This window comes from Centropristis striata, chromosome 8, assembly GCF_030273125.1.
Source record: "Centropristis striata isolate RG_2023a ecotype Rhode Island chromosome 8, C.striata_1.0, whole genome shotgun sequence".
Taxonomy (NCBI): Eukaryota; Metazoa; Chordata; class Actinopteri; order Perciformes; family Serranidae; genus Centropristis; species Centropristis striata.
This window is the reverse complement of record NC_081524.1, coordinates 36,652,007-36,666,142: the sequence shown is the minus strand read 5'-3', so window position 1 is coordinate 36,666,142 and position 14,136 is coordinate 36,652,007. Positions and strand designations below refer to the sequence as shown.

Here is a 14,136-nt window from a genome sequence, read left to right as displayed (position 1 = left end):
TATTTGGTAACTTCTGTGGGTATCAAAATGGGGTCGAGAAAAAAGTTGCAAATTTACTAGATTAAAGTGGCAAATGTACAAGAAAAAAGTCGCAGATTTAAGAGATTTAAAGTGGTGAATCTGGGAGAAAAGTTGCTTTTTTCCCCACTTCTTTCTCATAAATCTGTGACTTTTTCCACGCAGATTTGCTACTTTAAATCTCTTAAATTTGCAACTTTTTTTCTTGTAGATCTGCCACTTTAATCTAGTAAATTTGCAACTTTACTTTCCGCTGAAGTTACCAAATACGGTTCTTCGCCTGATAAAGGGCTAAGCAAGGTGTATTTGCTTATTTTTGTGTTTTACTCCAATCCAGTCACCTGAAAGACACAAGATTAAAAATGATCGACAGTTAAAACACACATTTCCAAGCAGACCTACCATGCACGACTCTAGATCCTCCAGCCTTTCGCCCTCCAGTAACTCAGTCGATGCACGTTTAGGAATCTTCTCCTCTGGGACGTCCAGATCCACCGACTCCTGCTGCACCAAGGGGCGACCCCGCTGCACCAAGTGGTCCGCCTGGGAGGAGAGGAGAGGAGAGGAGAGGAGAGGAGAGGAGAGGAGAGGAGCAAAGATTAGCAAAAGAAAAGAATTGATTAGATGGGATGGGAAGAAGAGAGGAATTGACAGAGAAAGGGGAGGATAAAAGGATGAGTGGGAGTTTCAGAGGGATTTACAGATGTTTCAAGTATTTAGAGAGCAAATTAACAGCCATTGGTAATGAATGCCCACTGATATCCATATTTGGGGTATCTCCTGTTCCAACTAGTCCAGGGGTGGGCAACCTTTACTAACTAATGAGCCACTGTTGGCAAAAAAAAAAGAGAAAATCGCAGAATGGAGCCGCAAACCTTATATTAAGCAAAAATTGAGAAAATTAAACAGCCTAATAAGTCTAAATCAGCCTACAAACATTATTAATAGTCAAATTGTGCATTTATTAATACGATTTTGAAAACTAGTCGATCTCGGGGAACTCAAAACTAAAATCACAGTTGGCAAAAATTAAAGGTTAAAGCGCCGGGCCGGAGACTTTCGTAAGCTACGAAGCACACTTTAGTTGACTTTTTTTTTTACAATTAAAGAATATTAAAAAATTAAAATATACAAATAGTTTTTGATCTACACCATTGCTTAATTACATTTTTTATGTAAAAATATATATGTATTTTTTTGTCTCAGCCACAGGGAGCCCCATCAGGCGGCCTAAAGAGCCACATGAGGCTCTGGAGCCACAGGTTGACCACCCCTGAACTAGTCTCACTAAAGAAAATTCTGATATTATTGCTTTTGTCTCCCTCATAGCCCGCAGACGTATTCTATTGCATTGGAAAAGCCCAAACGCCTCTTCATGGATGAGTGATTAAATGTCTTTCTGTCTTTAGAAAAAATTAAATATTCCTTGAGAGGCTCAGCAGCCATTTTTTTTATACAAGATGGCAGCCTGTCATCACATATGTGAGTCCCCTCACTTCTCTGGACCCCAACTGAGTCGATTTGATGCATCCAATTTTCAATTATTTTATTAAGGTATTTTTTTTTTTTTTTAAATGAGCATACTTGGCATCCTGTGTTTATTTATGTATTGGTATTATTAGTATAATTGTTTCTGTTTCTCTGCTTTTTTGCCTCCCGATATATCATTATGATACGATGTTTTTTGTTTTGTTTTGTATTTTTTCTTTTTGTTTTGTGGGTTGTCTTTTTTTGTGGTTCTTTGTTCTAATGTACCGTTTAAAAAACAAACATGTGGAAAACAGCTGTGGAATAAGTTATGTCTTGTACTGATGCTTATGAATGCTTATTTCCAATAAAAAATATACAAAGAGGTAATGAATCAATGAGCCAGTTGAGAGCTCTGTTGACTTCAATCTTACCAGAGTAAGTTGGGAAGTGGAAAGAGCCTCCAATATCTCATCAACAATGCGATCGGAGAGGAAGGACGCTAAACTCAGCTTCACCTCACTGACACAGAGGGAGAAACAGATCGATGTTCAGGAAGCAAAGCAGCACAACACACACACACACACACCCACAGAAAGATCTCAGTGATTTACATATACAACACACACACCTGATCTTGTTGATGATATCCACCCCAGACTGCTCCAGGAGGGTTTTAGTGACAAAGCTTTTGGGTACGACCATCTTGGTTGAGCAGGCCTTCATCAGCTCTGGACGAAGAGTACTCCTCTTCATCACATGGGGACACAGAGACTCTGCTGCATCCACCATCGACTCCAACAGAGACTGGACCGAGTGAAAATAAGAGGGTAGAGGAACGAAAATGCGTGTGTATGATTAAAACAACTCCTGGCTGACACAGTGAGGGTAATGTCATTTTAAAAACACACCTAAATGCAATATGTGTTTGTTTTTATTTCATCTGAAATTGCTTTCACCTGTTTTATTGTAAAAGTTAACAATTGTATTATTTTTATTTGGCTGCATTGTTACTTTGATTTTGTAAAGTTTGAAAAGTAAATATTATTTTTATTATAATAAATCAAATAAAGTGTGATTAGGTGTTTTCTGTTCACCACCTGTAGGTGGCGCCTATTTTCTAGTTTTTCCCTTTGTTACAGACTGTAAACCACAAAATACTGTAAATAATATGCAGTATTAGATCAAAATAAAATAAAAATTGGTGGCTACAATTTATACTTTAGATCAGAGGTTCCCAACCGGGGGGGCCCGACCCCCCCCAGGGGGGCGCCAAAGGTCCACGGGGGGTCGCGAAGCCTTCTTGATTTTAAGGGGTGTAATAAATCTAATGTGTTAAATACTTTTATACAGTCTATGGTTAAATATAGATGAGTCAGCATTAAATTCATTGGTGTGACAAAAACCACTAAATAAAGGCTACATTAAACGTTTATTCATTTATTTAAATAAAAAAATCTATAGAAAAAAAATCACTATATAAAAAGGTTAAAAATATAGACTATATCGTGAGAATAAGGGCGTGTGTAACATCCCTCCTGCAGTATACACAGGTAACCTCACCTAGCAACAGAAACACGGAGCTAATGGAAAAATGGCGAAGCGTCAGGGAGACGAGAATGCTGAATGTCTCCAAAAAAAAAAAGAAGAGAGGGTACCATGAAAGTCACATTGAGTTCGGCTTCTTAGAAGCAATGGACAAAATTAGAGCCGAATGCACCTTTTGCAGTGACAAACAAATGAAAGTGGCAAATGAAAGTTTGAAACCGAGACGGTGGGTAAACAAACCCAAAGTGTTTTTCCTCAGAAAAATGGAACTCATTGTCACAAACAGGCCCCAAAACATTATGGACAGTTTTAATAAAGCTGGAAGCAACCAGAAGCAGTCAAAGGTTGCGTCTTTTGAGTGCTTTCTCCTTATTGCGCAAGCCAAAAAGCCACACAACACTGATTAAACCTGCTTGCATTGAAATGGCTGAGATACTATGTGGACCACAGGTGGCTAACAAATTTAAAACTGTACCACTGTCCCATAACACAGTGGGGGGTCGCCAAAGTTTACAATGGTAAAAATGTGGGTCCCTCAAGAAAAAGGTTGGGAAACACTGCTTTATATCAGTAGTTCTCAACCTTTTTGAGTCGCGACCCCCAATTAAATATGCATGTTGTCGGCGACCCCCGCTCACTGAACAGAATCTCACACGCACAGTTCAGATCACCCAAAAAAGACACAAAATGACCAAAAAAAGGAAACAAAATGACCAAAAAAGACACAAATTGACCACAAAATGATCAAAAAAGACACAAATTGACCAAAAAGACACAAAATGACCAAAAAAAGGAAACAAAATGACCAAAAAAGACACAAATTGACCACAAAATTATCAAAAAACAGACACAATATGACTAAAAAAGACACAAAATGATCAAAAAAAGACACAAAAAAGACACAAAAAGACCAAAAAAAGACATTAAGTGACCAAAAAGACTAAAACACATGAACACTTTAACACAGTGGAGACAGAGCTGACTTCCAAAATGATTTGGCGACCCCTAGAAACCATCTCGCGACCACAATTGGGGTCCCGACCCCAAGGTTGAGAATAGCTGCTTTAGATAACCATTTTCTATAGTTATAACCCCACCTGTAGTTGTTGGTCCATGACAGTAGTCACCTCCCCAGCCATGGACTCCAGTTTCTCCTGGATGGGTCCTGCTGACGAGCTGTTCACCTCCTCTCTGGCTGCTGATCCTAGGTGGTAAAGGTTAGGGAGCAGCTGAGGAGACACAGAGGAGGACACGGGAAGGACACAGGAATCAAAGAGAGGATTTAGAAAATGGATCTGCAAACAAGCCTCTACATAAAATATTTTGATTTACTGTAAGTGTCTCCTCACCGTTTTAGAGTTCCTCGCATCTTTGATGAGATTCTCTGCTGACCTGACGTCCTCCAGAATGACGTCTGTCTCAGAGTTCCTCAGAGAGTTCAGGTGGTCCTGCACCTTCACACAAATCCTGTCGATCATCTAGAAGACAAAAACGAGACACTGAAGTTTGTGTCTGAAATATCAATATCGAATCGAAATCCAATCCACTTTATTTACAGTACAGGCCAAAAGTTTGGACACACACCTTCTCATTCAATGCGTTTCCTTTATTTTCATGACTATTTACATTGTAGTTTCATCAAAACTATGAATGAACACATATGGAATTATGTAATTAACAAAAAAGTGTGAAACAACTGAAAACATGTCTTGTATTTTAGATTCCTCAAAGTAACCACCCTTTGCTTACTAGAATATAAGACATGTTTTCAGTTATTTCACACTTTTTTGTTAAGTACATAATTCCACATGTGTTCATTAATAGTTTTGATGAAACTACAATGTAAATAGTCATGAAAATAAAGGAAACGCATTGAATGAGAAGGTGTGTCCAAACTTTTGGCCTGCACTGTATATAGCACAATTTTAGCAAACACAAGGTTTCCAAAGTGCTGCACAAACAATAGATAGATAACACAATACAAAGAGATGTAGTAAACAATAGAACAGTAAGATGCAATAACATAAAATAAATTAAAAATGGGATAAAGATAAAAAAAATAAAATGTAAAATGTACTGCCCGCACAAAATAAAATATGCATGTATACAAATAAAAACAAAAAATCTTAAATACATGTATTTTCCTAATACAAAGAATGGATAAATGGACACTCACTGTAGGGCTAAATGTTATATTAATTCAAAACCTTATATGATGTATAGAAAAAATTGTTGACTCAACAAAAACACTATTGACCTTTACTTAAAAGATATAGTTCAATTGTATCAAATGTTGTATTTACTGAATTTAGTACAATCTTATCCACTTAACGTAACTGTTTAATTCTGGTCATAAACGTATAGATAATAATGGAATCAGTTATCAATGTGTGAAAATGTTTGTATCAGTTACCTGTTGAGTGGTTGTGGTCACGATGCCCTGCTGCAGACGATAAGCCTGTTCCTGAAGGTATTTTCTTGTTTCATGGTTCCTGTACAGATAATTCTCAATCTGAGGGGAAAAACAAAAAAATCAGTAAAGTTTGATTTCCCTGTAGTTGTTGCATAAAGCACGTTTTCTACACCAAAGCCCTTTAACCCTTTATCCGATAAGGCGGTAGTTCTCAACCTTTTTGAGTCGAGACCCCCAATTTAACATGCATGTTGTCCGCGACCCCCGCTCACTTTATATTCTATTGTTACTTTTAATCCTTTGCTATAAATTTAAAGGTCCATTCTGACCTCCTGAGTGTGTAACAGTCAGCTTCAAGTCAGAGACTCCTTGGAAAGTAAGAACTTGATACTTGGTATTTGTCAGAAACACAAAATTACCCAAAAAAGAATCAAATTGACCACAAAATGACACAAAATAATCAAAAAAGACACAAAAAATGACAAAAAAATTACATAAAATTAAGCAAAAAAGGACTCAAATTGACCAAAAAAGACACAAAATGACCACAAAAAGACACAAAATGACAAAAAAAAGACACAAAATGGCCCAAAAAAGAAACAAAATGGCCCAAAAAAAGAAACAAAATGACCAAAAAAGACACAAAATGACCAAAAAAGACACAAATTCACCAGAAAAGACACAAAGTGACCAAAAAAAGACACAAAATGACCAAAAAAAAGACACAAAATGACCAAAAAAAGACACAAAATGACCAAAAAATACACAAAATGACCAAAAAAAGACATTAAATGACCAAAAAGACTAAAACACATGAACACTTTAACACAGTGGAGACAGAGCTGACTTCCAAAATGATTTGGCGACACTCAGAAATCATCTCGCGACCCCAATTGGGGTCCCGACCCTAAGGTTGAGAATAGCTGCGGTAAGGAACTATATATGGTCACTTCCACAGACATCCAAAATGGCGTTGCTATGCAGCCCAGTGAGGTCGGAGAACCACGTGACTTCTCTCAGCCAATCAGCTAATATTAGGCTATGTCACAGATAGTGACATCACACCATCGGACCAATCAGCAGCAGCCATGGGCGTTTCTAATTTCCCTCTTTCACCGGATGCCCGAAGTACGGCTTTTTTTACACCTCCTGCTATTATATATAATACAATATATGTTATATTGTTACATATCTACATAAATAACAAATATATAAATATTTACGTGTGTTATAAATGTTCCATAAAACATTTGACAACATAAAAATCAATGTTCCTTTAAGTTTATATGTGACTTTCCTATATTTTTATGCATACACCTTTTTAAAAATGTTTTACCCTAGACAGGCGAGGAACCATATATGGTCACTTCATTGATCTTGATTTTCAACAAAAAAATGTTATATTTTTAAAAATGTCACAAATGTAAAAAAAAAGTATTGTAGTCTCCTGCAATGACACTTTAGGGTTGAAATTGTGAATTTCCAAGTATTTCAATGAGTGCCTGATAAAGGGTTAAACCTGTAACACCACCACCTGTAGTAGTGAGAGACTGAAGGACCAATAATAAATTCTTAACATACCTTTAGCAAGGCGTCCTCTGTTTTCTCGGGGCTGGCCTTCAGAGCCTGGGAGGCGTCGATGATGGGGATGGGCATGAAACGAATGGTGAAGTTCCTGATGGACACACAGCCAGAGGACATCATTACTGCACAGTTAATTCACATTATAGGGGAAGGAAAGGACGCATATTCAATTCAATTCAACTTTATTTATAGAGTGCATTTCATGCACAAGGCAGACTCAATGTGCTTCACAATGTATATACATAATTACAGTTAAAAAACAAAACAAAACACAGAAAAACTAAATAAAAATAAAAAATTATTACAAATTAATTGAAGAGTGCAGGTAGACAAGCTATACCATATTCACCACATATACAGTACAGGCCAAAAGTTTGGACACACACCTTCTCATTCAATGCGTTTTCTTTATTTTCATGACTATTTACATTGTAGATTCTCACTGAAGGCATCAAAACTATGAATGAACACATATGGAATTATGTACTTAACAAAAAAGTGTGAAATAACTGAAAACATGTCTTGTATTTTAGATTCCTCAAAGTAACCACCCTTTGCTTACTAGAAGACATGTTTTCAGTTATTTCACACTTTTTTGTTAAGTACATAATTTCACATGTGTTCATTAATAGTTTTGATGAATCTACAATGTAAATAGTCATGAAAATAAAGGAAACGCATTGAATAAGAAGGTGTGTCCAAACTTTTGGCCTGTACTCACACATGCTCATCCACTCCCACAACCACACACGCACGCACACAAATCAACCGAATGCTGTTGAAAAAAGATTTTTAGTCTGTTTTTAAAAAATGGCTACCGATGTGGCATGTTTAACTGTGTCAGGCAAGGCGTTCCACTTTCGCGGGGCATAAACACTAAAAGCTGCTTTGACATGTGTAGAGACGAACAAACAGAAGGACAAACACACACTGCAGTACAATAGTGAAAAAAAAAACTGTGAAATGATCAAATTGTGGTAGCCCTTGATAAATGAATGTATAATTTAAGAAGTCAATATCTGCTAATTTCATCTATAACTAGGATAAATTGCTGCCTTTGAGCTTATTGAACCACGATATATACAGTCATTTTATGCCCTGGTTTAATTAGTATGTGTGTGTGTGTGTGGTGGCCTCTCAGCTGCTCTATTACAGGGCAATGAAGTGACACCATTAGAGAGGTTACTGATCTAGAAATCGAGGTCGCTGCACAGAATTAATATTCATATTATGATGGAGGAGAAGAAGGATTGACAGGAGAAAGAAATAAAGACACCGTGGAATTGAAATCCGAAGGCGCAGAGATTAAAACTGGGGGGGTCTGGAGGCAAAGGAAAGACAGATGTTGATGGTTGTCAGTCTTAAAGATAAAGTGATTTATCTTCACTCAGACATGCCTGGCGTCACTATAAACACACGAGCACAGCGAAGCCAGGCAACAAGGTCCCAGAACTGAAGATTTGACTTCTGGATGAACCCGTCTGCTGTGCTTCCCTCAACTTTTGAACTCACAGATCTGCTGCCTGCAAACTACTCTCAACATTGCCGTCCTTTCATTTTATGACTAGAACAAAAATGTTTTCAATTTTATAGCTGCAACTAATGATTACTTTCATTACAAATTCATCTGCAGATTTTTTTTATTTTTATTTTTATTTTTTTTATTGGTGAAATGACGTAACAAACAAGGTGGCATGAGAGACAAATACACTACACCATGTGGACCACAAGTAGAGACAGCATACATGCAGCGCAAACAACAACAAAGAAAAACATAATGACATATATATAAATATATATAACATGGCTCACTTATGTATAACACAATGAAAATAAATAGGCAAACAAAGCAAGAAGTGCTAACGCGAGAAGAGAGGGAAGAGGAAAGAAAGAGAGAAAACACATAAACAAGAATAAATAAAATAACTAATTAAATACATTTTAAAAAATAAAAAGATAATATAAAAAATAAAAATAATAATAATATAAAAAAAAAATAATAATAATATTTTAAAAAATAATAATAATAATAATATAAAAAATAATAATAATAATATTAACATAAATAAATAATAATAATAATTATATATATATATATATATATATACACACACATACATATATATAAACACATACATACGTACATACAAAATAAAAATAAATATATAATATAATATATAATATAATAACACAGGGGGATGGGAGACATCTGCTGATTTTTGTTTTAATTCATTGGTTAATTGTATTGTTTTTTTTTTCCAATTTTAAAATGGTGAAAAATTACACCTTTTCTGATCACAATTTCTTCTCTCCTCTTGTTTTGTCCCATCAAATGTCTATAAAGATTGAATGACTTTTGCCACGGAGGGAAGCAAAAACACACATTCAACACTGCACTGCTGAACACAATAGATAGCAGGAGCAAGAAAAAAAAAAGAAAATTGTTATTTCAATAATGCAATACAGAGACTCAGAGGGGGAACGGGTAGCCGTGCTGCTGGGAGAAGATGATAAACAGAGAGAGAAGATGAGATGGTGGATGTACAGATGTGTCCCACAAGCAGATTTAGTGAGATGCAACAGTCATTTCACACACAGAGAATATTGAACATTCAGACGGGAGACAAAGATCTGATTCCATCATTCGGGACTTGTACTTTTGTCTCTTAATCTGTTCTGCTCTCTCCTCCTTTCCCTTCCTCAGCATGTTTTCTTCCACCGCTGTTTCTTTGCTGCTGTGTTTGTTGCTCTCTGGTTTCCTTCCTCTCATCCTCTCTTCTTCCCTTCCTTTCTAAATACACCTCAAGGTTTCCTCCTGCTCAGCATCTGTGCTGCAGCAGCAGCTAACCACACATCCATCCCTGCAGCAGCTTTCATGTAGCACAACAGCATATACTGTATATACTGTTAGAATAAAGGTGGAAAAGTGCACTATAGAATTTAGAACTGCAATATATGCAAGCAGACTAGGCTACTATTGTCTATCAAAATCGTATACGTAGCTCTTAGCCAATCGTATCAGTTATTACCAGATAACGTATGTAAAGCGACAGAAATGGATGTTTACAGAGCCAGACTAGCCCTCTAGCATCTCTACTTTGAGACTAAAATGCTCAGTTATGCTTCTGCAACGTTTTTCTGCAGCATGTTTGTGGCTCTAGCTGCTCACAGTCTACCAGCAGTGTTGGTGTGTGTGTGTGTGAGAGAGTGTTGCTTGCTGCTTTGCTTCTCCAGTTCTCGCTTTCTGCAAGATTATTTATTTTAAACCTTATTCCCCCTCTCATGTCATTCAGCCACACACATCCACTGATTTTATGGTCAATAGACGAGGTGCTGCGGGTCTCTGGGCGGCTTCGCCGTCCCCCGGCTCGTAGCCAGATCACTGGCATTACAGCAGCAAGCGGTAGTGGGGCTAGTAGCGGTGCTAGTATCGGTGCTAGTAGCGGCGCTAGTGGCGGCGCTAGTGGCGGGGCTAGTGGCGGCGCTAGTAGCGGGGCTAGTTGGTAGATTAGGTTTTGGCCAAATCCTGTCGGAAGCAAGGCTAAATCATCCTTTTTCGCGGTGAAACAAGAGTGTAAAGTCAATTGTTGTTCTTCTTTTAAAATCAACTGTCGCTCTAAACTATTTAAAACGTTGTCAGCTAGACTGAAACAGAGTTTCGCGTCTGCTGCAGCCATGTTGGATCCGTAAGAAAACTACAAGCTTCCATCTGTCGAGTAGTACGCGTCACCGTCTTGCCGTCCCTCCCCGTTCTGTGATTGGATCCCTAAAACAGGGCTAAGAAACGGCCCTGGTTTCCAGACTGGATGGAGGTTCGAAATTAAATTCAAGCGCGCAAGGCAGTATGGGTATACCCAGGCTACAAGCAGACAGTCATCTGTATACTAATATACTGATATATGAACTTCACATATACAAAAAAACAACTTACTTCTCTAGAGCGGCTGCTACATCCTGAAGGCCCTGAGGGCTGGTGTTGTTCTTATCCCAGATCACAGTCCTGCACACACAAACACACACTGTGACACAAGCAAAGTTGGAACTAATCAATTCAGAGATGATCCAGCATCGACTGACAACGAAGAGGCAAATATGAAATGCTGTGTCAAATATTTCTAACAAGGAGCTGCAGTCACATTTAATGTCTTCCAAAGATCTGAGGTGGTGAAACAAAATACATTTACTCTGGTCACAGTGCATAAAGGGTGAAATCATTTATTAATTTTATAATTATAAATAGAACTGCAAAGATTAGTCGACTAATTGTTTCACTGATTCTTTGATTGTCATTCAATTGGATAATCTTTCAAGCAAAAATAGCAGAAAATGCTGTTTTCGTCATCTTAAATATGGAGATTTCCTGCTTTCCTCTGTCTTATATTATTTTTAGCTGAATGTCTTTGGACATTTTTCACTTTTTTTCTAACATTTAAAAAAAACGATTAATCAATTAATTAAAACAATAATGGGCAAGATAATCAGTAATAAAAACAACAGTTAGTTGCAGCCCTAGTCAAATATTAGGCTACTTATATGTATGTGTGGTCTATTGTTATTTGTGTCTTTGTGTATTTCTTGCCATGTTATTAACACTTTACTGTAACTTAATTACTGAGCATTTATAAATGTTCTATAGATAACTCAATATATGACTTATCACGATGGATGTTTTGAGTCGACATAAGAATTTATGAATGCAATAAAGTCAATACCTTGGTGGTGTATAAACAAAAAACAGTAAAATGCGGTTGTAATTGTATAAAATATGTCTAAGTATATAAGTATAATTCTCCATTGACAAACACACACACAAAAATGTGCATATATCTGCTTATACTGTATATACAGTGGCTTCATAATTGTTACACTGTAAAAAAGATAAACAATAGCTACTCAAAAAAATTGAGGCAACAGATTGCACGCAATATTATTAATAAATCTAACTACGTTACAAGTTGAGTTAATAACAACTTAACAGGAAGTGCCTGTCAATTAAAAACTGACTAATTCTATTGTGTTGGATTTATTCAAAATTATCTTGATTTAGAATTACATACACATAAAGATTATATTTAATGTGATCAAAATAAGTAGATTCTATCTCAAACATTTTTATATTAAAGTTACTTAAACAAATGCCTCAAAAATAAAGGACGACTTTATATTTAATACATTTTATCAAATATATTGAGTAAAATGAAATGACTACAAAATAATTAATTACAGTGCATGTCTGAAACCTGTATTCAAGGCTTTGGTCAAACCTCTGCAGAAGAGGCAGTAGCAGGTTAATTCCTGATGCAATTTGATTTATTATTTATTGTTATTTATAGCTGACAATCATGTGACGTAGCCTTTGACCTCCTGAACATGTACTCACCTGAGTTTGGAGTTGATCTGTAGTGCCTTGGCCAACATCTTGGCTCCCATGTCCCCCATGGCGTTCCCGCTGATGTCTAACCTGGTGAGCGAGGAGTTGCTGCCGAGGGCGTTCAGAACGATGGTCAGATCGCTCTTCAGTCTGGAGTCTGCTAGAGACAGAGAGGTGAGGGGCTGGGGAGGGACGAGGTGAGGGAGATGGGGTGTTAGGAGGAGAAAAAGAAAAGGTGGTGAGAATAACGGGTTAAATACAATCTTATTATGACTGACTGTTGAACAGCCTGCAGGTGGCAGATAAATAGAAGTTCTGTAATCAGGTAGAACAGAGTCAGAGTTAATGAGCTGCCCTCCGGTTCTCTGAGTTAATTTAAGCTTTGGCATCACCAGCAAGTATTTACAGAGAGCCTCCTTGGTCCTTGTTGTGCATCACTGCCAACTTTAGCAAAAGGTAGAGTAATTTTATGACATGAGATCATTAATATTCCTTTAAGCAGCGCCAGCTCACTGCAAAAAAAGCCAATTTGTATTTTTTGGCCTAAAACAGTGATTTAAGCTGGTAAAACTTGGAAATATAAATTACTGACATTTAGAGCTAAGGAAGCCAGTTGTATGCTAAAAACAAGTTTGTGAGTTGTTGTTACTTATATCTTTAAGTTGGGGTTCACAACAAGGGACAATAGTTCTGATAACTCTTATTTCTTTGTTGTGAAATGCAGGAAATCGGTGAAATTCGGTCATTAGCGAAAGCTAGCAGCTAACTGATGCTAGCGGCTAACTGATGCTAGCGGCGCTGCTTGTTACAGCTACAAGAGTAGCCATTAGCGTATCAATGCTAACTCAAAATTGTGGTCGCAGCATTAGCTGACATTTCAAAGCAGCGTTACAATCGTGCCAATTCAGCACATTGCAGAAGTAAGGATTAAAAGTTATTATAACTTATAATGTAAAATTATAAGTTAGTACAACTTACAGTTGAGTTGACAAAAATCTGAATTCAGAGTTAAGCAAACGCAAAAACAAAACTTAAAATATTTAGTTTAATTGTACAACTTAAAATTTTATCGAAGTTTGTTGCCTTGAAATTTTTAATTTACCTAACTTTTCTTTTTTTGCAGTGCTTGTTTTTCTGCCAAAGTGCCCTTGAATGTATCCACAGCTCTGATAAAGTGTGAGCATGTCAGAGCTAAAAGCCACTTCGACAGCAATATAAAAGTCTCTAAAGCTTTTTAAAATAAATGAAAACTGTAAGGATTCACTTGCTGCAAACCATTGTGGCTAGACTGTTAGTACCAGCTATTGAATCTTATTTTTTTTCAATAAATCTTATTTTCCATTAAGGCTCGTCCTCCAACTTCATCTTTTGCAAATATAACAGTGATTATAACAGTCTCAGTCTGCAGGAGCCGGTGACTCAAAAGGGCAAACCCCAATTAAACATTTATCAGAGGATCAAGGGGACTCCTCTAAAATGTCACAGGTTTTATCATTCAAAACAGGGCACTCCATGGGGCAAAATGAAAAATTCAGCACTGGATCAAGTGGATTTCTTTGTGATGTGTGAGTGATACGAGGGCTTACAAATGTCCAACAGCGCCCGTCTGTTCACCAGATTTGAGCTGCTCTGTGATGCATGTCATTTACTCAGCTGGAGACTCCTGGAGGCCGTCTTCACAAAACATGCTGAGGCTAAAAGAAGCTCCTAACTGGCTGAGTTAGCAGAAACACTT

The 14,136-nt window shown here is 37.1% G+C and overlaps 1 protein-coding gene across 1 annotated transcript in view; it reads right to left on the bottom strand.

Annotated features, from left to right (window-relative positions):
* Positions 1-14,136, bottom strand: part of LOC131976922 (F-actin-uncapping protein LRRC16A-like) — a 113,213-nt gene that overhangs the window by 17,557 nt on the left and 81,520 nt on the right. Inside the window, exons 21-29 of the mRNA XM_059340141.1 lie at positions 12,411-12,583; positions 10,962-11,030; positions 7,028-7,121; positions 5,447-5,545; positions 4,383-4,511; positions 4,131-4,262; positions 2,117-2,292; positions 1,920-2,007; positions 421-561 (exon numbers count right to left, since the gene is read on the bottom strand). Of these exons, the coding sequence (XP_059196124.1) occupies positions 421-561; positions 1,920-2,007; positions 2,117-2,292; positions 4,131-4,262; positions 4,383-4,511; positions 5,447-5,545; positions 7,028-7,121; positions 10,962-11,030; positions 12,411-12,583 (1,101 nt within the window). The remainder of the gene's footprint in view (positions 1-420; positions 562-1,919; positions 2,008-2,116; positions 2,293-4,130; positions 4,263-4,382; positions 4,512-5,446; positions 5,546-7,027; positions 7,122-10,961; positions 11,031-12,410; positions 12,584-14,136) is intronic.